General features: G+C 40.0%; 1 protein-coding gene across 6 annotated transcripts in view; it reads left to right on the top strand.

Annotated features, from left to right (window-relative positions):
- Positions 1 to 22,290, top strand: part of UBE2I (ubiquitin conjugating enzyme E2 I) — a 30,219-nt gene extending 7,929 nt beyond the window's left edge. Inside the window, exons 4-8 of one of the 6 annotated variants that reach the window (XM_007499316.2) lie at positions 2,090 to 2,162; positions 3,574 to 3,683; positions 3,863 to 3,942; positions 19,015 to 19,064; positions 21,906 to 22,290. In XM_007499316.2, the coding sequence (XP_007499378.1) occupies positions 2,090 to 2,162; positions 3,574 to 3,683; positions 3,863 to 3,942; position 19,015 (264 nt within the window). In that variant the 3' untranslated portion in view covers positions 19,016 to 19,064; positions 21,906 to 22,290. Of the gene's footprint in view, positions 1 to 2,089; positions 2,163 to 3,573; positions 3,684 to 3,862; positions 3,943 to 5,709; positions 7,132 to 8,324; positions 12,079 to 19,014 lie in introns of those variants that run through there. The other 5 variants (XM_056805685.1, XM_056805684.1, XM_016424169.2 and 2 more) reach the window with 5 other exon arrangements.
- The last annotated feature ends 4,523 nt before the right edge of the window (positions 22,291 to 26,813 follow it).

Here is a 26,813-nt window from a genome sequence, read left to right as displayed (position 1 = left end):
CTGGTCAGCCATCTTTAAGGCTGGTTTAGGTGGATCTTGTGCTGGGAGAATAGTACAAAATAGGTGCTAACAGTGGGCTAAGATTACCACTGTCACATATAGACATAATGTGCCTGCATGTTGGTAACCATGTCACTTTGTACTTTTATGGCAGTGAGTAGAGGGAAACACTGTGATACTCTGTTACAAATTTGTTTCCTTTAGTGGAATTGCCAAAGTAAGGCTTTGGTTGATAATTGGAAGAAGACCTTGTAGATTTTGTGATCTAAAATAGATAATAGGAACCTCTTTCCTAGAGACTTTTGGAACTTAGACAAATGATAGTTTGATTCAAGTGTTAGGCATAAAGTGATCTCATCTCTGAATTCCATGAAAAGAATTATGGTTATCCTCATGGATTCCAGAAATTTGGAGATGTTGCCTGTTTCAGTCAATTAGCAAATAATTTATTCAGTGCCTGTTTTGTGCCAATTACCCATCTAGGCCCTAGAGTACAAACACAAAGCATGATCTATCAAGAAATTTAAATAAAGTAATTCTGTGATGGTCAACATTTCTGACTTTTTTGAACTAAGGAATATATGCTGAATTACCATGTCATTTTGGCCTAACTACTCACATTAAAAGACAATATTGCATCACAACTATTCTATGTAGTCATCTCCCCCCCAAACCCCTTCTCCCTGCTCCCCATTCGCCCCCATCAAACTATCTGGAATGGGCCTTCTTAGATTTGACTTTATAAAAAGCAGCCTCTTATTCCTTTCTTTTGTGAGTGATCATAGGAGGATGTATAACGTACCTAATGCCTTTATTTTGACTGGCTACCATTGCTTCAGCCATTGTCTGACACCCTATTTCCAAGATAAAAAGTAGGTGCATTTCCCAGAGAGAATGTTGGCAGGGTGGTGTTTCAAAAGTAAAAATATGGTTGCCTTTCTTATGCTAGGGCCCTGAAATGCTTCTGAAGTGAGGCAAGGAACATAGCTATTGTTTTGACAGCCAAAAATCTCCTACTCACCTAAGATGAGCAACAGAGAAACTGTATCTAATAGAAATCACCAGGAAAACTAGACTAGCAAAATGTAGCCACAGATTGTAATCTTTTATAGTCTTACCCTTCTTTGCCAAAACCCTATTAATGGGATTTAGAATTTGGGAATTTTCAGACATTTATTAGTCTAGGTCATTTTTTAAATTCCATTGCTTTTGGTGCTTCTGTGGTAAAGAGATGCAAAGCATTGTTTTCCATTAAATCCCATCATCTACAAATCCTAATTTTGATCACATACACGCACACGCACTCAAGTATAGATCTGTCACCCTCTTGCTCTGTAAACTAGTAGCCTTTTCTTACTTCTTGGATCAAAGATAAAATCCTTTGGTATTTAAAGTTCCTCATTACCCAGCTCATTCCTCCCTTTCAAGTCTTTTTTAAGACAAAAGGGCAAAGGCTAGGCAATTGGGATAAAGTGACTTTCCTACAGTCACAGAGCTAGGAAGTATCTGAGGCCAGATTGAACCCAGGTCATCCCAACTCCAGGCTTGGCTGGCTCAATTCACTGTGCCACCTAGCTGCCCTCCTACTGGCCTCTGAACACCACACTCCACCTTCTATCTCCCATGCCTTGAATGCACTCCCTCCCATTGTCTGATTCTTAAGAATCCCTGGATTCTTTTAAGCTTTAGCTCAAACATCACTTATTGTAGGAGGCCTTTCTTGGTTCCCTCTAGCTGCTGGTACCATCTCTAAGGTTACCTTTCATCTGCTCTATATTTATATCCTGTGGACTGATCTTTATATATTGTCTTTCCTCTTCGGAATATAAGCTTCAAGGGCAGGAACTGTTTTTGTTTTTGCTTTTTGGCACATAAGTACTAATTCCTTTTTATTCATTGAAATCATGTACAGATACTTGGATCTCTGTTAGCTCTACCTGTATGTTAAGCAGTTTTGTTTGTTTAAAGTGACTATCATATCAGACAAATCTGGGGTATTTAGTAGAAATCGGTAATCAGCCTCCCTGTTTCTGCTTATTCTACATCAGAGGCAAATGACATACCTAACTTTGGTTTAATTCCCTGGCAGACACCATGGGAAGGAGGTTTATTTAAACTACGGATGCTTTTTAAGGATGATTATCCATCTTCACCACCGAAATGTAAGTATAGTAAAGTCTAAGTAGGCAGGGTCTTCTAGCAGTAGCCAAAAACGACCTGAGATCATGTGATTGCTAGAGCCTCTAGGTTTAACCAAAGGAGAATTATTTAGCCATTAAGGGAAACTGATTGGTTGGTTGCAATGAATGTGACTAACTTAAAATTCACTCCGATTACTGCCTCGGGTGCTCCATAGCCACAATTTGAACCACAGAAACTTGTGTTCTTTGTGCACCAAGGCTGTGAGGTCTTGGCCTGGAAATTGCAGATATTACCTGCTTGAAACAGTGCTTTTTGTGCCTGGGGATTTCACTTGGCTTCAGAAAGTCTTAGTTTAATTATAAACCTCATTTATTGTCTACTGTTGTTTGTATCTTTGATAATACAAACCTCTAAACAGAGGGAAAGTTTGGGGGAAAGATGCAACCACATTTGAAATTCAAAATCTAAGAGTTATTTTCCTGGAAAATTCTTCCAGTACTATTGGATTATCTTTATTCTAAATTTGTGATGTATTCCACACCAATTAAAACTCAGAATATTAATTTATCACTGAACAGATGGCCTTCGATTAGGTTGGCCAAGTTCTGTAATGTCATTGACAGTGTTCAAACTGAAAAAGTATTTCAAAGATCATCTAGTATTGTCTTTTTTTTTTTTTAATGAAGAGAGAGAGAGTGAGTGATTTATCCAAGGTTACACAAGGCAGTAAGTGGCAGAGCCAGGAGTTGAACCAGATAGCCTGATCAAGTCCATTATTGCTTTTAGTATTCCATAGAGCAATCAGCATGGTCTCTGGCTACTTTGTGAAGGTATATTCGATCACAAAAAGCAGGGGTGGAGGGAGGAAATCGTTTTGGTTCCATCAATCCCCTTAGGAGAATGGAACAATACCGTTACTCTAGGTTGCCTCCATTCCCATAATCTCTGGATTGCTTTCTAGCTTTATTCTTCAAATTATAAGTAGTTTTTTCTTTTTCCCTCTCTCCAGTCCAGTTGTATTCGTAATTTTTTTTTTTTAAATAAACCCTTACCTTCTGTCTTGAAGTCAATACTGTGTATTGGCAATGAGGGTTAAGTGACTTGCCCAGGGTCACACAGCTGGGAAGTGTCTATGAGGTCAGATTTGAACCCAGGACCTCCCATCTCTAGGCCTGACTCTCAATCCACTGAGCCACCCAGCTGCCCCCTGTATTTGTAATTTTGTCTAAAAAAGCTGTTAGCATTTTCCCTATATTTCGCAAGGGTTCTGAGGATTGACTATTGGTATTTGGATTTGAGGGCTAGGGACCTACTCTATCTTAAATAGACCCAAGATGTGGTAACTACTGTAGGCTTTAGATCTAGCAGCAGTACCTATTTCTTAGGAAATGCATTGGAACTCTATATTTTAATTTCTTTTCCATCATTTAGGCAAATTTGAACCACCTTTATTTCACCCAAATGTGTATCCTTCTGGCACAGTGTGCCTGTCCATCTTAGAGGAAGATAAGGATTGGAGGCCAGCAATAACAATTAAACAGGTAGGAAAATCTTTTCATTTGGAGGGTTGGCAAAAAGACTTCTTGCAATTTTAAACAAACTACTACAATGAAGCTGCCTCTGCAGAAACTACTTTTTTTGCTTTTGATTTTTTTGTGTGTGGTGGTGGTCTTTGTTTTTAGAAAAAGCTTGAATCAACTTTTTCTTTTCTCTTATACAGATCTTGTTAGGAATACAGGAACTTCTAAATGAACCAAATATTCAAGACCCAGCTCAAGCAGAGGCTTACACAATTTACTGGTTGGTAGTTCATTCCAGTGTTTTTATTATATATAATTTGTTTCTTTTTACTTGTTTGCCTTTGCCAAAAAGCTGGTTCTAAAAAAAAAATTGGATCTTATTTGGGAGGGTTGACAAAAGAGGGCTAAATGTTATTGTGATGTTCTTCAAACGAGAACAAGCCATTTTGGATGGTTGACAACAAATTGGACTGCTGTAACTCCTTTTGGAGTTTTTGCTTTGAATTACTATAGATATCTGAGAATAGTTGGGATGTATCAGTTTTGTTCTCTGGTGGTGAGCAATAGTAATAATAACCCTTCTGCTATTTGTAGCTTTCCTTAAATTTAGAGGGAAAGGGACTTTGTTACTTAGATGTATTGACTAACCTACACTCCTTGTCATGTAGAGAGAACTAGTGAATCTTGATGTCCATGGAGAGAATATTGATGAAGAATGGAATAGGTATATATGTGTGATAAAAGGATGCTTATATATGTCTTATCTTTTTGTAGGCATAGAAAAAACCTGAGAGATTTGGCTTTTATAATTTTGATGATGCCTTTGCAACTTTAGTTCCTCATCCACTTTTACCTTCTTAACTTGCCATTTAATCTCCTTACTCATCCTCCCCTTATGTCAGCTTCTAATTAAAATTGGGTTCATTTCTACATAATTTTCACCATCCTTGGGTCATAGATCCCTGGTATGGTTTATTTAGAATCCCAAGTAAGACATTTATTTTATCAAACAAGATGAAAGGAAAAGCACATCTTGTCCAGAGAGGTAATCTGTCCAATCTCTGGACCAACTGTCTTGGGGTCTTTCCTGTCTGCTTCTATGGTTATAGAGGTACTGAGTCTTCAGGCACTCTGAGGGGAGGGTGGGTTATAAGATTTTTCTTATCTCTCAATTTTTCATGCTTGTTGAGTTTAAAAATCTATCTTATCTTTTCTCCTTCCCTCAAGGCCATATATACAAGTTATCTGGGTTTGGGAGTCAACTAAGATGGTGATGGGAGCAAGGAATATAGGAAAAGCATCCAATTGTTTTAGCTTTGGTAGGAGTGATTTAGTAACCTGTCCTATCCCTTAATATGTCCTCCTTAGGAGGAGGCAGAGGGTGGGGGCTGCAATTAGATAAGATATGCAAATACCCTTCACTGCCTTGCACATCCAGATGGGAATGGGGTTGATACTGATGAATTACATGATTTATTACCCCCCTGCCATTGGGAGACAAAATGATTGTTGTGTCTGTGGTCTAACTCTTGGAGCAGTGGGGAAGAGCAAAAATTTTTGAGTAAAGGAACTCATGAAGGGGGAGAAGTAAATCTTTTTAAAATAGGTCATGGTCCACATTTGGGAACCAGGTACAATTGTACCCCTCAGGTAAATATGTTATGACATTTTGGAGGTATAGAAATGACTGTGGAATAGGATTGGTTATGTAATTTTGTAAGAATATTCACTATACGATTCCTTTAAAAAACAAGCTCCATGGGGGACAGTTATTCAGTTCGTTGGATTGAGATCCTGGTCTAGAGACAAGAGGTTCTGGGTTCAAATGTGGCCTTGGATACTTTCTAGCTTTGTGACCTTGGGCAAGTCATTTAACCCCCACTGCCTAGCCCTTACCACCCTTCTGCCTTGAAACCCACACACTATTAATTCTAAGATGGAAGGTAAAGGTTGTTTTTTATTTATCCTTTTTGTATTCAGTTTATAAAATTTAGAGAGATATATCTATTTAAGGTAGTATTTCAATAGAGTTATGACTCTATTCTAGGGGGAGGCTATAAATACTGAAGTAGAGCCAGATGAACACATGACCTTTTATACGCATGGAACAGGTGAGCTGGGGTAGAATTAGTGCCAGCATATCACAAAATGGTGTTCATTCATTCAACTTGGCAAGTGTGTATCTTCCTATGGAAAATGAACCTTCTTGGAATTTCACCACAAAAGTTATTTTTAGTTGGAATCTAAACTTAAGCTTGGGCTCTTAGATTTTATTTTTAAGTTGTTGCACTTGCAAAACTTGGGTCCCCTTATTGCTCTGTTTTCATGAAAAGTTAAACTAATCTGTTATTTGCTCTAGGTCATGGGCATAACCCTGATACCCATGCCTTTCTCGAAACAGAGCCCTTGAAGGGTTAATAGAGCAGCTTGCCAAGTCTAAAAAAGGAGGGTCCAAAAGTCAACATGGAAGAGTTAATACTTTTGAGGAGCATTCTTCAGTTCTTTGTGTTGGCTGGAAATGCAGACTTTGGTGTAAGATTTTGTACAAAAGAATAAAGACCCTGATTGAGTGTCAGATACCAATTGTTACATAAATAGCATTCAGCATCTTAAAAAAATTCTTAGGTGATGCAGCATCCTTAGGGATATATAGCCCAGTAGGAAAGTTGGAGGGAGATATTTCATATTTTCTCCCATCTAATCTAGGAGTTAAAATTAGGCTGGTAGAGGACCAGGTACCTTTTAGTGATGGGCAAAATTGTGAGAAAGCCAACCATTTCTTTGCTCATCATCATCTCCCTTCTGTCAGGAAATTCCTGTAGTAAAGACATCTGGGTTCCAATGTTTATACATCTGTGAGTAAATGTGAAGGGAACTAACCAAGTAATAAAAAGTGGTTGGTATAGTGTATTTCTATTAGGTAGTAGGATATAAGCCTCTTAATATCTGTTAATTAGTCATTAGTTCAGGAGAGAAATTCTATAAATATTTCCTTTCTCAGTTTTCAAGATGTTTCCTGCTCCTTGCAGCAATCAAATATAAAATAGTCCAGTCTACTGTGTTAGCAAAATTTAAAAAGCAGTGAGGACCACAGAATTGTAGATTAAAAGATGGAAGAACCTTTCCATAGACCCTTTAGTACAGTTCCCTCATTTGACAGATAGGAAATTGAGGTTTAGAGAAATTAAAGTACTTGTCCAAAGTTACACAAGCAGTGAGTGTCAGAGGTAGTACTGAGATTCCATGGTCAGCCCCTTGTCCACTATACCATTTCAATTATTTCCATTTATAATGACAGTCCAAGATTTTCCCTCTATAAGTTGTAGAAGTGCTGACCTCTTTTTCTTTTGAAAATGAGCCTTGTGTGCTTCTCCCACTCTAGCACATCCTAAAGGACAGGTAAATATAACCTCAGGGGATAAAAGAAAAGTTACAAAGGATTACATTAAAAACTGAAAAAAAATCAAAAGCTATTTATGGCTTATCTTAAGAATTAGAAATTAGGTACAGGTAGATAGAACAGTGAGTAAAGCACCAGGCCTGGAGATAGGAGGACCTGAATTCGGATGAGGCCTCAGACCTTTCCTAGCTGTGGGACCCTGAGAAAGTCACAACCCTAGTTGGCTAGCCCCTATTCCTCTTTTGCCTTGGAATTGATACTTAGTATTGATTCTAAGACAGAAGTTAAAGAGTTTGAAAAACATTAGAAATTTAAGGACTTATCTAAGGTGTGTGAGCAGAATTTTGCTCATGCTTTCCATTTGCATCCTACTCTCCTCACTATAATTATTTTAATTTTCCTACACTAAGCCAATGTATACTATCCTAAATCTTGTCTTTTGGAAATAGAAACCAAGATTTGAATGGGTAAAACTTTTGTGTGTATGGTCATTGAAAGGGAGGGGTAGTGTGATTTTGTTGGTGTAGGAAATGTTGTCAGATGCTAACACAGCCAATAAATGCTTTCTCCTTTCCCATCCTCCTTTTGCACATGCTCATGAGAAGGCAGTGTAGGGTCGATTGTTTTCCATTTAGCTAATGTTAACTTGGTATTCTCCAACATTGCTAACCTACTCATTGAGCAGAGCTCAAATGATGGGTTCTTCCCAAACTGAACCTTGCCGCTCCTGTAAAAATGGTTCATTCCTCTCACTCGCCTTCCCACTCCTATCCTCAGGACTTACTGATATCTATTTATAGGTTCCATTTAAAATTAGTTGTCTCTACTACTTTGCCTAGGCCTTAACTTTCTTTTTTCATATAGTAATTGCTGGGCCTGTTCATATCCTACTTCTGTTATTAAACTACCTATGTGACCATGAGCAAGTCACAACCTCTCCGGGCCTTATTCTCCTCATCGGTAAAATGAAATTTTCTTAAATGACCTCTTATGCCCCTTCCAACTCTATTTTGTAGTTCTTCTGGCTCTCATGGTCCTATGAGGGCATTCACCTACTTATTTCTAGAACAGTCTTCATCTAACTTGGCTATTTTTTTCCCTCTCGATTCTTTTCTTGCCCTGGCCTGAGAGTTCTTCCTTCATGGATTCTGTGTACAACTTATCTGAGATCTATGCAAAGCTAAAACATTCATGGTCGGGTCATAGGAACTGGTTTATCTAATGTGCCTTTCTCTCTCTCTTTCTCTCTTTTTAAACCTCAGCCAAAACAGAGTGGAATATGAGAAAAGGGTTCGAGCACAAGCCAAGAAGTTTGCACCCTCATAAACATCGATCTTGTGGCATCTTAAAAAGGAAGGGATTGGTTTGGCAAGAACTTGTTTACAAAATTTTTGCAAAATCTAATGTTGCTATGTACAATGACTATTCACTTAGGGGAGGGGGTTGTGTGTGTGCCATTTTCCATTTTCGCCACTTGTATACAGTTCTGAATTCGCTGAATTGCCCCCAGTTTTTTCATACAGGGTCTCTTCCTTCAGTCTTTTGTATTTTTGATTGTTATGTAAAACTTGCTTTTATTTTAATATTGATGTCAGTATTTCAACTGCTGTAAAATTATAAACTTTTATACTTCTATAAATTCCCTAGTATCTAGTTTCCTTTGCTCTCTGATGCAGGCATGCTTACAAATGTTTAGAACTATTTAGCCTCTAGCTGGCTGTATGAAAAAAAAAAAAGAAATTCATAACCTCACCCTTTCCCTACCCTTAATTTGTTTTTCTATCTTTCAGAGACTAGGTTATATTGCTTACAAGCCCCAGAGATCCAAAGTCAGCCAGCATCTTGTTTCTGCATCACTTCCTTGTGTTTATATGGCGTTTTGTCTGTGTTGCTGTTTAGAGTAAATAAACTGTTTATATAAAGGTTTTTGTTTCATTATCTTCTTCATTAAAATGAGTGCAAAGAGGAGGCTTCTAGTTTAGACTTTGTCTTCAAACTAATATAGCCACCCTTCTGTTGCCTACTCTGTAAAGACCTCTGTGTATAGACTTATCTCACTAGCCCTTCATACTAGGGCCAGCCTGGGAGCATTCCAATTGTTTGTTTGGCTTCTCAGTGACCCAGGAAGCCCTGATTGGCTCTTATACCTTGTCCTGATCCTTTTGTAAATATTGCTATGTTTAAAAAAAAAAATCTGTATGTATAAGGGTTTTTTGTTGTTGTTGTTGTTGTTAGGGTTGATTTTTTTTTGTTCTTTTCCTCCCTACTTTTGGGGCTATTCAATATTGGACATATTTTAAACCTGGTTAATCTGAATTGGTTTGAGTTCTCCCTCTTAAACACCCAACTAAGAGATTGGTGAGTACATGGCCTATTCTTGCTGAAATACAGCGCTTCAGTGGTTCCAGGAGGCATTTTGATAACTAAATTCTAAGTACTAAATGCCAGACCAAAACTAAGACTAAATTAAGGTTTAAGAGATTTAGAAGACTGGCTATAAAGCAATAACTGAGCAAGCCAGTCTGACAGCTGGGTATGCCTGGCTAGGGGCCCAAACCTAGATTAACCAGATGATAATACACTTGTGCTGTATACTTTAACTCACTGGTAATAAATGAACTTTCCTCTTATTGAAAATAGCATCCTTCTACTCCAAAGAGATCTGTTGCGACAGTGGGATGGAGTTGATGACTTGGATAATGCTCCCTTTTTAATATTTTCGCAAACAAATCTCAACTCTTGGAATTGAGCACCATAGGGTGGAAATCACTGCTTTGTGAAAGGAATGACCTCATTCTTCATCTCTGTAGGGAAGATCTGGGGAGAAAGCATGACCCAATTAGTGCCCTCTCCCCATAACCATATTCTTCCTGTTTCTCTTTGTTTGAAAATGTATTGAATGGCTTTGCAAACAGGTTGGAGGTTTGATCCTAAGTCACATGCTTCTGGTATCAATGGCTGTCTTAGAATCAGTCACTTGCATGTTCCTTAACACGTGCTCTCCTAGGCAGTCTTTCCAGAGATTCCCCTAGAGTAGGCTTTTAAACCATGTAGGTCACAGGCATTCGCTCCAGCTGCATTCTTTGCCTCCAGTGGTTCAGCCCACAAGTGACAGTCTGCATGTGTGTCCAACACATAGAGCTTTGGGGTGCAGACAGATGCTTTTAACTCCAGCAGGCAGTTAGCTTTCTATGTATCTAGGGAATAACACTTGTACACGCTTAGTGGTTTCCCTTGCATGAGACTCCAATTGGGCATCTGAATATTGTTTCTGGCACATGCCCTATAACCCCAGTTGTACACTGAGAATGTAGTGAATCATAGTCAATAAGCATCTAAAGAGCCATTTGGCTCTTAAGCTTTCTGAAATTGTTTTCTATTAAATAAGGTCATTCTAATTTTAAAGATTACCTTTATTTTATTGGAACAGGAGACTTGGGGGGAAGGGAGACCTTTTTTTCTTTTTCTTTTCTTTTCTTTTTTTTTGCCCTCCCTACCTCCCTCATCCCCAGCTGCAGAGTGTGACTTTTGGGGGGGTGGGAGGGGAGCTGCCAAGCAGTCTCTGCTCCAGACTTTCAATAGCTGGTTTGCTGAACCTTTGTCAGTCATGAAAGATGACTCTCACAGCTGTTCCATGCACTTATGTGTGGTGTTTGAATTAAGGGCTGATGTTTGAGGTGGGCCTTAAAAGGAATATAACCTTGGGACATCTCAACAGCTTGGAGTCAAGTCTCACTAGCTATGGCTATTAGATTCCACCAGTTTTGGCAAAATGTGTCAGAAGTAGACAGGAATTGAGGTGGTGGGGAGTGCCCAGTGTTCATTAAAAAACAAACAAACAACATTCCTCCCTGATATTGGGAATGTAGGGATCTTAGTGTTTTCAAAGTTTTTTTAAGTTTTCAAAAGCATCAGATGGTGGAATTGACCAGACCTTTTATCAGAGCTGTGAGGATGGAGAATAACAGATTCCAAGTTAGAACAACCACTTTTAAGAATTATGTTAAATACATTGCTCCTTCTGAAAATAGACCTTTCTTAGATCAGGGTTCCCACATTTAAATAAGCTAGAAACTCTTAAATCTAGCTCTCTAGACCCTCTGATCACCATAATGATTGGACAGAAAGTTGAATTGTTTGAGCTGTCTGATGTCTGTACCCTAAGGGAATCACTCATGTGAAACATGTCAAGGTTGCTCCAAAGGGACAATACAGAACAGTGTCTAGCTCACATAATATTGCTGACTTCCTCTATGGAGAACCCATTCATTGGGAAAAACCAATTGGCAGCAAGATGCATGGGCTCCATGCATTCTCCATATAGGGAAAGACTGCTTCAGGCCCAAATCAAACTAAACATAATATGGAATAATATTTTTATTCCCAAAAATATGAAGGCAGATTTCCTATCTAAAATCCGTAGGCTAGAAGCCTTCTAGCATGTTGTCATCTAGAACTTGGTTCAATTTGAGGTTAATTTTAAAGACTTTTAGGATTTTCATTCACTTCCAACTCCATTTGAGGTACGAGTGCCTTGTTTGCTTGCTTAATATATTTTGTATTGTTCACTAGTTCCTCAGTTTGATATTTGCAATTTATTTATAATGCAAAGAATATGACATGGGTAATTCAGCTGGATTGTATATTTGTAGCCTGCTCCCAGAATGTCTTATTTTGTAATGACTGAACTAAATCTAGTAATAGTTAAACATGTATATGGTTAATATATATGGAAATACAATATATTTTATAGTTAAAAGTATTCTAAAGTAATTGATGTTTCTAGCAAATTGTAGTGATTTAAGGCTAATGAAATGTTTCTTTTGTACCACAATTCTTGACTTAACAAAGATGTGAATCTTGTAATGCGAGGACTATGAAATTTGATCATCCTGTTTTTAAATGTAAGGAAAAAGATTGTGTTCCCAGCATGAGAATCCTATAGTAAGGAATTGTGGGAAATAGGCAACCACTGTATCTGAGAATCCTCTCATTAAAAAATTTCCATAAAATTGACATGTAGGATGTTTCCTTTTCATGCACTGCCCTTGTCGTTCTCCTGGGTGGTAATAAGCTTTGGAAGTTTGAGACTGGTATTGGTATGCTTTTCTTCAAGGGGCCATCTCCCATCTGTTTCCTTTGGACTCTTTAAGTTCTATACTTCAGTACTTTCCTGACCAGAAATCCTGGGGAGGAGCTCCATGGTGAGAAGAGGTTTGGTTGTGAGATATAACTCCTCAGTGTTTTAGGGATATGAACTAAACTAATACCTCTCTTTTAGATCTATGCTTTAGTACATAGGCAACTACAAAACTTGGGGTTGAGTACATATAGTAAACACATTGATTTGCTTTTTGGGACTCTTCACAGGATTTAGGGGTTGGTATCTATCACTTCTCTAAGGGAAGGCAAGACTTGGGTACAGGAACTCAATGGGCATTGACTCTTCCTTTTAGGGTCAGAGGATCATAGATTTAGAGCTAAAGGGGACCTTGGAGGTCACTGACTTCAACTCCTATTATATACTTTCCAGGTAGGAAATTGAAGCTCAACGAGAGGTGAGTTGCTGAGGGTCACATTAATAAGCATCTTCTGCAGGATTGGAATACTAGTCTTGGTGGCTCCAGATTCATTGCTCTGTCAATGTCTGGGCTGTTAGAGGCTTTAGGCTGTTTCTTGCTTCTGGACTGTTCTCCCCAAATCCCTTCAAAGATACTCCATGTGGGGTAGGATAGAGGGAGCCATTATAGAACTGCTGATCAGTCATAGCATTATTTTTTTAATATCTGCACTTGCCTTATCATAGAGGACAGGGCCCTCCATTTCCACTTCTGATTCAGGCTCCTTAGTATCCATCTGAGTTGCTATGAGACAGAGCCAACTGCATGTTTGCAGGACTAGGTTCCTTTTTTCTCAGGCCTCTTATGATTTAGAGGGCCTAGCTAGTATTTCTATAGTTATCAATCATCTAGAAGTGCTTCATATATGTTGCAGGGTAGAAAAGGTATAGAAACAATTATTAAGCACCTACTATTTATCAGGCACTGTACTAAGAGGTAGAGATATAAGCAAGGCAAAAGACAGTCCCTGCTAACTAGAAACTCACAGTCTAATGGGGGAGATTCCTTTCCCTCCAAAGAGCAGGCTATGAGCAAGCAGTGAGATTGTGGTTTTGGTGAATTTTGTTTCCATTATCTACACTTTTTTGTTCCATTAAAAAAGAGCATGGTCATAGCATTTTAAATTGTCTTTTGGCCCTGTGTTAAATGAGCAAGTTTGTATACAAAATCTATGACCTAGACACTAATGATAGCTCTCCTTACTCTTCAGAGTTGTGACAGAAATTATTTCTGCCTTGTAAGAGTTGAGTGACTATCTTTTATATATACTAGCCAGATTCCTCTCCCTAAAGATTGGATTTTACTGTTTGAGGTCCCAGTGTGGATATTCGCCACTTTGGATTAATGATGTAAAGCCTTACACCTCAAGTGAGACCCTTAGCAGCAACTTTTCTTCAACTTATTAAGGCAGCTTAGTTCAATAGAAAGATCTGATTTGGAGTTCAGGACCTGGTTTCAAATTCTAACTGCTACTTTATTCTGGGGTTATTTTGGACTAGTAAATCATTTAACCTCTTTCAGGCTTAGTTTGCTCATTTGTAAAGTGAGGGAGTTGGGTTACATGGCTTCTGAGGTTTCTTCTGACTTAATCTATTTTCCTAAGATCCATTTCTTGTCATCCTTCAGCCTCTAGGCCTTCCATAACCCTGCCCCTCCCCCCTCCCTAATTTGGTAGCTCTATTTTGCTTTGAAGGCCCCCAAGTATGTTATGCAGGTTGTTGTGATCGTTTAGTTTCCTCTCAACTATAGAGTGAAAATGTTAAACTCAGTGGTGAGAAATGTGGCCTGTTTTGATTTCTCTAGTCACCAAAGTAGAAAGGTATTTGAGTAATAGGTTAAGTGGAAGAGAAATCCTCATTCTTCACCGTGGCACAGCTTTTCTTATAGAACTTTGATGGCTTAAAGGGTGTAAACTTAAGAATAAGGAGTCTGAAGGGATAGATGTCTCTACAGCCTTCTCTTGTAGCATGGTAATAAGTGAACATTGTATTAAGAAGTAGACTTACTTATGGCTATAAGTAGCCATGTTTGGCAAAGTTACAGGGGATTTTGGAGCTTTTGGAGTCCACCTTGGACATCATTTAAAGAGAGAAGGGAGATAAAAAGCTGATTTATTTATAACTTTTGTTGCTTCTTAAAAGCTGCTGAGTGTGTTGTTGATAAACACCAATCAGCTGAAGGTAAGGTGCCTGAACTAGGGCTACTTGCTGGGCTTGGGGAGTGGGGGTGGAGAAAGAGGGTGTGATTTGCCTGTGTTAGGAGGAGGGAGTGAGGAAGTATTTCTTTTTTTCTTTTTTTTTTAACCCTCACCCTCTGTCTTAGAATCAATACTGTGTATTGGTTCCAAGGCAGAAGAGTAGTAAAGACTGGGCAATGGGAGTTAAGTGACTTGCCCAGGGTCACACAGCTAGGAAGTATCTAAGGCCAGTTTTGAACCCAGGACCTCCCATCTCTGGGCCTGACTCTCAATCCACTGAGCCACCCAGCTGCCCCCTGAGGAAGTATTTTTAACAAAAAGAAGAGACCCTAGGCATCCATAGGTGCTACCCATTGAACTGAGATTGGGCTTATGGTAGAAGAATTGAGTTTGTGATGTCAAGTTCAAGTAAAGATAAGGTTGCTAAGACCAGTGTGACTACAAGAATTCCCTTCTAAATCTCAAGACTTCATGGCATGCTGTACTTATACAGCTATCTAGCCTGGTATATGATAGGGACATATCTCTTGCTGGAGAATGGTGGGGAGAGAGATGAGGAGAATAATAACAACAGGGCATCCCAGTCCAGTTTGCCTCCTCAGACAGCCTTTGTCATCTGAAGACAAATCAGAGTGGCAAACCACCAGAAAAGCCATTGCCAGAACACTTCAGAACTTGGTTTCTGAGTGCCCTAGCAAAGATTAGTCTGTGGGTCTTATTCCTTCCTCTGAACTCTTGTAAAGGGTTTGAAATCTTCTAGAGGCTGATTTAAGAGAAGGATGACTTTTTAAGCACCCCGTTTAGAATTGTGTCTAATCCTTGTCAGAAGTGCCAGGCTCAGTTTTTCTGCACAACTCTTTAGTCTTGTGAATCTTAAAGTCAATTTTGAACTCCAATCTAATTATGCAGATATCCTCACCACCAGGATGAGGGAGAAAATGTATTCAGAGAAAATGGATAGCCTTTGGGATTTGCTCTTCATCCACTTCTTTGTGTCTAGCAATTCTGCTCCTTACCTGGCTTTCCATTTGTACAATACCTTCATTTCCAAATTGTCTTCCTGCCTTTGTTTAAAGGGTACCTGATTTAATGGTAATATCCATTTATGAGAGGAATAGAAGCTGAGATCATGCACTCTATCCCCCCTCCCCTTCCAACTCTTGCTATGATTCAAAAGGCAAGATTGTACCAACCTTGGGGCTATGAGGGAGGGTCAGAACAAAAACTAGTCACCTGCTCTCCTCTGGGCCAGGCTCAGTCCTGTACCTCAAAACAAGGCGGCTTGTAGCTGGTGCCAGAAAAAACAGTCATGTGAATCCAGATTGTGGTACCAGGCACCAGCATACATCTAGCTTGAAGTTGCCATGGCAATGGACCCAATGATTTAGAGAGAGCAAAGCTGATTTTGACCAGTTCATTCTACAAAATGTGAGAACAGCAGCTTGTGTTTAGTTGCAATTTGTCTTATCTTAGAAATTGCTGCCCACCCACATGCCTGAGGTGAGTAGTGTTTTTCCTTGAATGTATCTAGAAGAATTCTGGAATATTGGAGGTGAAAGGAACTTCAGAGGTCACCTCATCCAGCCTTTCACTCATTATGAGAGCCCCAAGACAGGTGTTCATTCAGTCTGCTCCAATTCTTCCAGTAAAAGGCAACTTACTGCCAAAGCAGACTTTCCTATTCTTAGGTTCAGTCCTTCCTTATGTTAATGGATTGCTGGCTTTATTTATTGCTAACAAGCTCTTTGCTCTCCTCTTTGTATCAGTTACTTCATTTTGAATAGATTACTCACTCATATAAGTACCAACCAAATTTCTAGTGCCAACATTCTGTGATCTTGACTATGTTTTAAAGGTGGCCTTTCTAAAGAATACCCCTCACATTGAGCACACACATATACACACAAACATGCATCCAAGATTATTTTGGATGAAGATTCTAAGGGATAATTTGGATGATTATCCAGAAATTTCCCTCCATCATCAACTTAGAATGCTGCCAAGTTCTCAACTTCAAAAACGGGGAGAAGGGAAGTGTTTTGGGCATGGATATCTGGATGGTGGGAAGGGAAAAGGCATGATACCAGAGACCTTGTGACCTGGCTGTTGAATATGGCCACATCTGGTGATCTTGACCTCCCCTTTCCCAGCACATGGAGTATCTCAGAGCAGGGATCTGCCATTGGAGGTGGCTAAAACGTGCTTTGGCTACATTTAGGTACCAGTTTTACTTCCTAGAAGTCAAAGGAAGGAGGCTGTAAAACCATGGTCTTGTCTGGCCTTTCCTCTATCCTGGCCTTCAAACTCACCTTTATCCTTTCTCCTTTTTTTCTTTCCCTCCTATAGCAAATTTTGTCATAAGATGCCATGTGAAGAACAGAATTGAAGTACCTTAAAAGAAGAGAGCATAGATTTCAAACTGGGGGCAGCCTCCTTTTACAGATTTATAAACAAGCCCTGGAGAGTTTACCTAAGGTAGCACAGGCATGGCAAAACCAGGATTTAAATTCATCTCCTATAATTCTCAACCTAGCCAAACTTCAACACTGTCATGCTTGTTCCTTAACATTCAAAGTGCCCTTAGCATTAGTTCCAATGTGCCATGATTTTCCCAGTAGCATGGTGGAATGAAAAGAATTCTAGACTGGGAATTCAGACTGTCCAACTATCTCAGACAGGTTCCATGAGACCTTGGGCAAGTGAAAGGGTTAGACCAGATGATCTCTTTAAGTCCCTTCTAGATCTAGTTTATGATGCTGCACTTTGGAAAACGTCAGCCCCTAAAGAGCTGGGGCCAGGGGTTGGGGACTTAATGATCCACAGCAACCAGCATATCCCCTCCCTAGTCAGATTAGTTAGTGGTTATATTTGTCTCCTGAGATTTGCAAGAGCTACAGGGCAGAGGACTAAGGCCCTCTCCTCTCCTTTTTCTGCTGGGTCTGAGAACTGACTTGAAGTTGTTGGCTCCTTTGGGAAGGTGGGGAAGACAAGAAGCAGTCAAGAGAAACCAGGCAGTGTGGTTTAGTGGAAAGAGTCCTGTACCTGAAGGACAAAGAATTGAATTCCATTTCTGACTAACTAATGTTCTTAGGCACATTACTTTCCCTCAATTTCTTCATCTATAAAATAATAAAGGGATTGGACTAAACGATCCCTAAGCCCTGGCTTTTTGTGATTAGATGAAATACAACATAAAAAGATGACAATTTGCTTCCAGCTACTATTTTTCAGCATCCCCCCCCCCCAAACCTTCTTTGTTCATTGGTTTGCAGATTTGAGCCTAATGTTTTCACTAAGCATGATCCCAAAGTTGTGCTTGAATAGGCATCCGATCCCAGCCTGAGCAGGAGGGAAGGAGGAAGCTACAAGAAGAGGAAAAATTGTACTATTTGCTACTGCCTTCACAATGCCCCCATCCCCAAAAGGGTTGGCTACAAGCCTGAAGATAGGGGCATTGGGTCATAAATGGTTGATTTTTTATTATGCATTTCTACAGTGACTGACAGGCTGGATCATGGCCCCCATGCAATTCCATGGTTTTGTAAGAATTCCTGTCCTTTGAGGGGTTTCCCTGGTGACCCCATAGGCCCAAGTTCTGATAATTTCTCCCCAAGAAGAAATAAGAACTCACATTCAGAGGCTTTATGATTTCTAGAGCACTTTCCCAAGACGTGAAGTAAACCAGGGTTTATCTCTTATCAGGGATTATTATTCCCATTTTACAGATGAGGAAACAGTTGGAGAATCACAGAATTCCCCCAGGTGTGTCATCTAATTGTATCTGAACTAAAATACCTTCTATAAGATTTTTTTCACTAAAGAAGGCCCTATTACCTCCTTGAACATTTTCTCTTCTCCATTTCCCCAAGTTCTGCTCTTGGGGGCAAAGAACAACAGCAGTAATAGCTAGTATTTATTTGGTGCCTACTATGTGTCAGGCATTGTGGTAAGCACTTTACAGATTTGTTGTCGAGTCATTTCAGTTATGTCTGACACTTCATGACCCTATTTTGGAGTTATCTTTGCAAAGATACTGCTGTTTCCTTCTCCAGCTCACTTTATAGATAACTGAGGCAAACAGGGTTATGTGACTTGCCCAGGGTCACACAGCTAAGAAGTGTCTGAGGCCAGATTTGAACTAATTAAGATGAGTCTTCCTGACTCCAGGCCCAGCATTCTATCCACTCTGCCATCTGGCTTCCCTTTTACAAATTTATAATAATTTTGATCTCTCTTCCCCTATGGCAATCCCTCAAATAGTAAAATGCAGCTATGGTGCTCTCCCTAAAGTCTTTCTTTTCCAGGCTATTTTCAAGATATATTTATCTTTTTATTTTTTTCAACCAGTCCTCTTATGGACATGGTTCCCTCACCAGACTCATCCTGATCCTCTCAATGTATTCCTGTTTGTTAATTTACTTTGTCAAATGTTGTACCCAAACCTGGTTATGCTACTTCAGATACCACCTGGTCAAGGCCAAATGCAGGAAAGAAGGAGGCTATGCCTATTATGTGCCAGGCATTGCATTAAGTGCTTTATAAATCTTATCTCATTTAATCCTCACAACACTCTGGGAGGTAAGTAGTCTTCTCATTTTTTTATCATTTATTTATTAAGTGGTCCTTATTTTACAGACGAGAAAACTGAGGCAGAGGCAAAGCAGCTCACCCCAGGTCAACAGCTAGTAAGTGTCTGAGGCCAAACATGTACTTGGGTCTTCCTGACTCCCAGATTCAGTGTTCTGTCCCCTGAGCCACTTCACCGCTCCTTTAATTCTTTCATTTCTTTCATTCTGAATTCTATGCCTCTGTAGTCCATAATAACATTAACTTTTTGGCTTAAGGGTCACACAGTCAGCTCCTATTGAGCTTGTAATCCACCAAAACTCTCAGTTTTTTTGTTTTTTTCTGAGTAATTGTTAAATACTTTCTTTTTACAGTGATTTGTTTTAATCTGAGTGTAGGACTTTGTGTTTGTCTTAAATTTCTACTTAATAAATTTGACCCAGGATTCTAGACTCTAGAATCATTGATGCTGTCATTGCACGTTTTTTAAAAAACCTCACAGTTTTCTGCCATTTTCCAGTATGATAAACATGCCATCTAGACCAACATTTAGTTCACTGATGAATATGTTGAACATATTCTAGAGACTTTCCTCTAAATTGGCATTAACCACCACTTTTTGGATACAAGTGTTAGAGTGAAGACTTTAATCTGGCACTTCTGATCAGCTAAAATATGTTTCCTCTTATCTGTATAATGGGCATAGTATTGCCTTGACTGCCTATCATATCAGAAATTCAACAACCTTTCCCTTTTTAACCTCTCCTCTCCCCACTCCTGCCACCACCATTAGAGTGGAAGCTGAGTAAACCTTTTGAGCCTCTGCTTGATTTTTCTGTCAATCTACTGCTTGAATTCTTCCTTCTGTACATACTGATCTTCCTGACCTTGAATATTGCCCATGCCCTCATAGGACCCAAGACCCTGTATAATCTACTGTGTCTGGCCCTTCCACTATCTCTGTCCCCAATCCTTTCAGCACTTCTTTCTCCCTGCCTAGGGACACAGGCCTCTCACACCCCAAGCAGATCCCATGTCATGAACTCCCTGAAAATCTAGGGTCTATAGCCATGTTGAAGAACCTTTGGCACATGTGCTGGAGAAGGCTGCTCCCTCTCCCTCTCTACACTTGCTGAGAACATCCCTCACATCACCCACCCCTCTGACCAGCAGCACAACGGGAACATTGCCTCCCTCCCCTGTCTAGGGTAAGGGGGTGGCTCACAAGAGCCATGAAGGTTGCAGTTTGGGTACTGTGTCTCTAAAAGGTTTGCCATCACTGGTCTATAGCTTCCAAACCTCAACCTTTCCCTGTATGCAGATACCCTCAATCCCCTCAGACTGATTCAGAAGATCCTCTTGTCAGTATTTGGGAAATCTGTAAATGGCCCAGAGGGAGGGGAGAAACTTGGCCACATCCTTATCAATTATTTTTTCCCTTTGTCTGCCCTTCAAGTCCCATAACAACAGGCTTAATATTTGTTCTCTGAGCTGGGCTAGTAAAAGAGTGAGAAACAATGGCCTTTAGTATGTGAGAGTATGTTCTGGATCTAGTAACTATCCAGGAAAGTTCTGATTTTAAAGAAAAGGAATGGAATTATTTAGCAAGGTTCCTGCAAAACAACTTTTTGCCAGGGATCTTGGGGCGGGGGAGGAGCAGGAAGAATCTAATCAGTAAAAGGAAAGAAGAATCCAGAGAGTAGACAGAAGTCCAGTGTTGTTGAAAGAGTTCAAGGGTATGATTAAATCCCTGATGTGGAATAATAACAGTAATTATCATTAACTCATAGTGTCTTAAGGTTCACAAAATGCTTTATATACATTTTCTTATTTGATCTTCATAGTAACACTTATAAGGTAAATGTTACAATTATCTAGTTCTATAGAGGAAGAAACAGACTGAGACACTTGCTTGGGATCACAGCTATTTAAGGGTCTCCAGGCAGGATTCAAACCCTGGTCTTCTGACCAGCACCTTAAAGAGATGTGAAACTCAACCCAAAAGCTGCCTGCAAAATTTTCCCCAGTGCATGCAGCCTGAATCAGATTAACAAGCAATTAGGAAAATTTTAACAAAATAAATGAACATACAACACAACACAGATAATGTTAATTTGTGGTTAGCTAAGACAGTATGTAGCCTGATTGGATCTCTTTCTATTTTGTGTTTGACATTACACTGATGAGACTTCTCTGGAAGGAGCATCTGATTTTGTGCATTAAGATCATACATTATAGGCTCAGATTTAGTACTGGAAAGTATCTTAAAGACCATAGAAACTAACTTTTCCCTCGGGAACCAGATCCAGAAAGGTGATTTACCTAAGACCCATATAGTTAAGAAAAATGCCAGTGTTTAAACCTCCATGTCTTTGTAACCTTGGGTTTTCAGGATTCATGTTTTCTAACCTAGTGACCCTCTGGGAATGTCAAAAAATAGGTACACTAATGCACTGGAGTTGGGAACTGGGCCAGTCATTCTAGAGACCAAAGACTGGGTACCCTTTGACCCAATAACACCACTACTAGGTCTGTATCACAAAGATCCAAGAAAAGGAAAAATGACTCATTTGTACAGGAATATTTATAGCAGCTCTTTTTGTAGTGGCAAAGAATTGCAAATTGAGGGAGTTGTCTATCGGGGAATGGCTGACCAAATTGTGCTTTATGATTATAATGGAATACCATTGTGCCATAAGAAATGATGAGCAGAAAGATTTCAGAAAAGCCTGGGAAGACCTACATGAACTGATGCAGAGTGAAGTGAGCAGAGCCAGAATACTATGCACAGTAACAGCAACAATGTAATGATGATCAACTATGAAAGATTATTCTGATTAAGACAACCATCCAAGACTGCTGCCTGCCTCCAGAGAGAAAACTGATGAACTCTGAATGCAGATTGAAATTTACTTTTATTATTTCTTTATTTTTCTTACTCTCCCCCCCCCCCCATACAGGTAATATGGAAATTTTTAAAAAAGAAAGAAAAATTGCCCCTCTGCTACTTTCTTACCACCTGTGACTTAAAACTAGGTACTTTTCTTTTCTCTCTGGGATCTCTCACCAAAAATTGAATGGACTGGATTAGATGAGCTCTTAACATTCCTCCCAGCCCAGGAGCCTTGGTTAGCCAGACAAAACTTGGAGGAGCTATATCATCAGAAGCGAATTTTAACCAGAACCAATCCCAGAGAAATGAGACTGACTTCTAGACCTGCCTACCGGGAGATGAGGGAGAATGGGGAGGGAGAGATATTAAGCAATTTGTGAACTAGGTTTGTTTTGTTTTTAATTTACATTTAGTCATTCATTCTATTTGTAATAAAAATGTCTTTGACAGTTTTTTTGTGGATTGAATGTGCTCTCTGTAACAGTCAGACTGTCCAATAAAGACTTCTGAGACTCTGGGTAAGGATCTTAGCTGGTAAGCAGAGAAATCCCATGTTACACCTGCAATTCAGGTAAATTACCACCAGATGGACTCCTCCCTTCTTTACCTATGCCAGACTCCAGTTGATGTATATTCAGGGAGTGATTAGAGAAATTAAAGGAATCACTTAAAGCTTTAAGGGAATTTGGGGAACCATCTATTCTAATCTCTTATTTTACAGCTGAGAAAACTGAGACTCAGAGAGAGGGAGACTTGCCAGTGTCATACTGGTAACAACTGATACAGCTGTGATTCAACCCCAAGAGAAAGCTATCTTCACCTCTTACCTCAATGGAAAGACATATAATAATAGTCTCCACTTATCTATCACACTTTACAGGTAACAAAGTACTTTACAACAGCCCTGAGAAGTAGATTAAGGTATAGATATTATTAGCCCATTGTATAAATGAGAGAAACTGAAACTTGGACTTGGTTTGCCCCCATAGGAACAAGGGCACTCAGTTGCAAGATTGGGTTTTTTGAACCCAGCTCTTTTCATATTCTTTCCATGATAGGCAATAATACTTAGTGAGAAGATTTCTGCAGAGCTTGGGAGGAGGAGGGGCCTCTTAGGAGGTTCAGAAACCCTGCCATTCCTGGTTGTGCGATGTCACTTCACTCTTCAGCCTTGGTTTCTTCAACTGTAAAATAAGGAAGATAATACTTTGAGTAACCTCCCTTCCAGGATTGTTGTGAATAAAGTAGTGAGTAAACCTTAAAGGTGATAAAGAAATGTGGGAGTGATTATGGTATTATGGTACCCCTGCCCTTGCCTACTTCCTTCCAAATTGTGGTTCTGGGCATTCCATCTCTGAATTGAACTGGCATCTTTTACAGTGTGAGGTTCAATGCCATGAAGACTGAGGAGCCAACCAGAGTCCAGCTTATTGGCCTTCATTTATTGTGTTACTCTTGCCATCATTCAGACTCAGTTTCCCTATTCTCAGAAATGAGGGTGTTGGAGGAGATGGTCTGCAAGGGCCCTTCTAGTTCGGATGTTGTGTCCTGTGATCTTTCAGGCTGATGTCATCCTGTGTTCTGTGTCTGGTATGGCCTCCTGCTTCTCCCTTTCTCTCTCCCCCAGCTCCCTAGGTCTGCCATGTCCCCTAGGAGTTCTCCTTCCCCTCCTCCTCCAGCCTCAGGCCTATTTTAGGCCGCTGCATAATCTCCTCATCTCTTTCCCCCCAACGCCATTCCCTTCACCATGGCAACCAGGGACTTGTTTGTTTAAGCAGGTTAGTAGAACCTGCTTGCTGCACAGGGCTGATGTTTGAAAGAAAGGCAAATGGAGAGATGCTGAGGACCCCATCCTCCAAGGTGTGAGGAGGCAGGGGCAAAGACCATTGAGTTCTCTTTCCTGCCCCTTACCCATCCCCACTGGGAGGAGGAGCTGGGTATAAGGAGAGGGGAAGGATGTCCTTTCACTTGAACCCGCTTGCTTCCTGCGAATTCAGAGGACAAAGAGGTGGAGGTCAGTAAGGATGGGTGCCAGTTAGAGCTCATTGAGAACCTACACAAGTCCAGAGAAGCAGAAAAGAAAGCTAGAAGGTCATGGTTAACCATTGGGAATCCAAGATCCCCAATGGCCTCCCCAGGCATATTATTATTAGTTATATTTGCAATGGTAGAGTGGATAGAGAACCCATTTCCCAGGCAGGAAAACTTGGCTTCAGGTGTTTTCTCTGACATACTGGCTCTGTATCCCTTAGAGCCCACTTAACCTTGCAGTAACTGAAGCATCTGTAGATGCCTTGAAAGGAACTTGACCTTTTTTTGGTCATCAACCTCTGACAATCCAGTGAAATATTTGAACCCTTTCTCAGAACATTACTCCAGGAATTAAATAAAATCACAAAGGAAATCCAATATATTGAAATAAAGATATCGTTTCCTCCCTCATTTCCTTAGGGGTCACCAGGCCCAGGCTAAGAACCCCTGCTATGTAAGCCTATAAGTTTCAGAGAATGCACTGGTGAGAAGGTTCCTCATTAGGAACACTAATGAAATTGAAGGTTTGAGGGGGCAGGCAGCTAGGTGGCTCAATGGATAGAGCCAGGCCTAGAGATGGGAGGTTCTGGGTTCAAAGGTGACCTCAGATACTTTTCCTAGCAGGGTGACCCTGGGCAAGTCACCCCCAATTACTTAACCCATACCGCTCTTCTGCCTTGAAACTGTTAGTGTTAATTCTTCAAAAATATATATTTAGGTGGCAGCTGGGTAGCTTAGTGGATTGAGAGCCAGGCCTAGAGACGGGAGATCCTAGGTTCAAATATGACCTCAGCCACTTCCCAGCTGTGTGATCCTGGGCAAGTCACTTAACCCCCATTGCCTAGCCCTTACCACTCTTCTGCCTTGGAACCAATATACAGTATTGATTCTAAGGTGGAAGGTAAATGTTTAAAAAATAAATATATGTGTATAAATTTCCCAATTACACGTAATAATTTTCAATATACATTTTCCAAAATTATAAGATCCAAATTGTCTCCCTCCCCCTCTTCTCTTGTCCCTCCTGGAAATGGTAAGCAATTTGACCTGGGTTATACATGTATTATGCAAATCATCTTCGTATCAATTCAGAGACAGAAGGTAAAGGTTTTTTTTAAAAAGCAAATTGAATATGCTTTAGTAGCTGCTCCATTAATACTGATTTGTTGATGAGCGCTCCATTGGTTTCAGAGTCAATCAGTCAGCAATCATTTATTGATTGACTCCATGTTCTAGGCACCTTGCCAGGCACTAGGGATACTAAGATCAAAATTAAACAATCCCTGCTCTTAGGGAGCTTACATTCTATCCAGGAAATCAATAGGTACATAAATAATAGTAATTTTTAAGTGCTGTGTACCACACACTAAATAAATTACTTCATAATTTATTATATATGGTTAAATAAATATATTTAGCACTAAATGTGCCAAATATTGGGAATACAAATATAAGCATAGAAATGATCCCTGACCTCAAGGAGTTTACATTCCAAAAAGAGGACTATAAAAGGGAGCCAAAAAACAGGTGGAGACTAGAGGAAAAGAGATAAGACTATTGCTAAGGAGGTGAAGAAGTCCACTGAGTGAGATGAGCTTGGGGTAAAGTGAACATGGCTGAGTAGTACAACATCTGAACAGAGTAATAATGTAAAGAATTTGGTAAGAAAGCATTTGGAGCTGGAGGATTGGGGTGGGGATCAAGAAAAGCCTGAGCTGAGCTTTGAAAGAAGAGGATTCCAAAAAGCCAAGGAGCTGAGGAGGGAATTCAGCTTTGAGGAACCTATTTAGGTACCCATCAAGGTACCCTTGAAGGCTGGAAGATTTCTGATACTTTCCAGCTCTGTGACCCTGGGGAAATCTTGTGATGTGATTTTGAAATAGGGATGGTAATCTATGCCACCTCCTTCCCAGAATCATTGAGAGGAAAGACTACAAACCTTCAAGAACTCTATAAGTTGGAGTTTGTATGTATGATTAGGATGGGCACGGAATCTTCCCCTTATCAGGCTTTGAACTCTTTGTCCTTCTTAAGTCAGGGACCAGCTAATTTACTTTGGAGGTTAGATATAAAATTATGAGGCTCTGTCCTTAATGGCATGACTTTTGGAGGCAATAGACACACATTTATTTTTTTTCCAATCCAGGACCTTATTCTGTCTCATCTGCCTCTTCATCTCTTCCATCCCTTTCTCCACCCATTCATTAAATGTATGTAGCTAGGTGTAGATAGAGTTCTAGACCTGGTTTCAGGAAATCCTGAGTTCAAATCTCACCTCAGACACTTATCAGCTTTGTGATTCTGGATAAGTCACTTAACCTCCGCCTGCCTTAGCTTCCTTATTTGTAAAAAGGGAAAAATAATAGTACTCCTCCAAAGTAGTTGTGAAGATAAAATGAGGCAATGTTTGTAAACTGTTTTGCAGACCTTAAAATGCTATATAAATAAATGTTAAAATAAGTTTGAAAGGGAAGCTGTGGCAGGCTTGAGGGAACAGAGCAGAAATATCTAAGAGGTCTCTCAGATTTGGAGATTGATCACGACTAGATGTCCTGATCAATGATTGGTGTTCTAGGCCTTATTCTTCCAAAGGTGAGAAAATTATTGGCATTAGTCTCAAAAGTCTTGGGTTCATGTTTTGAGAGCCAGGCCCAGAGTCAGGGGGTCCTGGGTTCAAATATGGCATCCGACACTTCCTAGCTGTGTGACCCTAGGCAAGTCACTTAAACACCATTGCCTAGCCCTTACAGTTCTGCTGTGGAGCCAATACATAATGTTGATTCTGTGATAAAGGATGGAAAGGTTTGCAAGAACCTTTCCATCCTTTATCACAATTCTAAGTGGAAGGTAAGGGGAAAAAAAGCCCTGTCTGGGTTCAGATCCTGATTCTGCTACTTACAGGTGGTGTGACTCTATGTAAGCCCCCTCCTTTGTTTCCAAGTCT

This window comes from Monodelphis domestica, chromosome 7 (assembly GCF_027887165.1).
Source record: "Monodelphis domestica isolate mMonDom1 chromosome 7, mMonDom1.pri, whole genome shotgun sequence".
NCBI classification, from domain to species: Eukaryota; Metazoa; Chordata; class Mammalia; order Didelphimorphia; family Didelphidae; genus Monodelphis; species Monodelphis domestica.
This window is presented reverse-complemented; position numbering and strand designations above follow the sequence as displayed.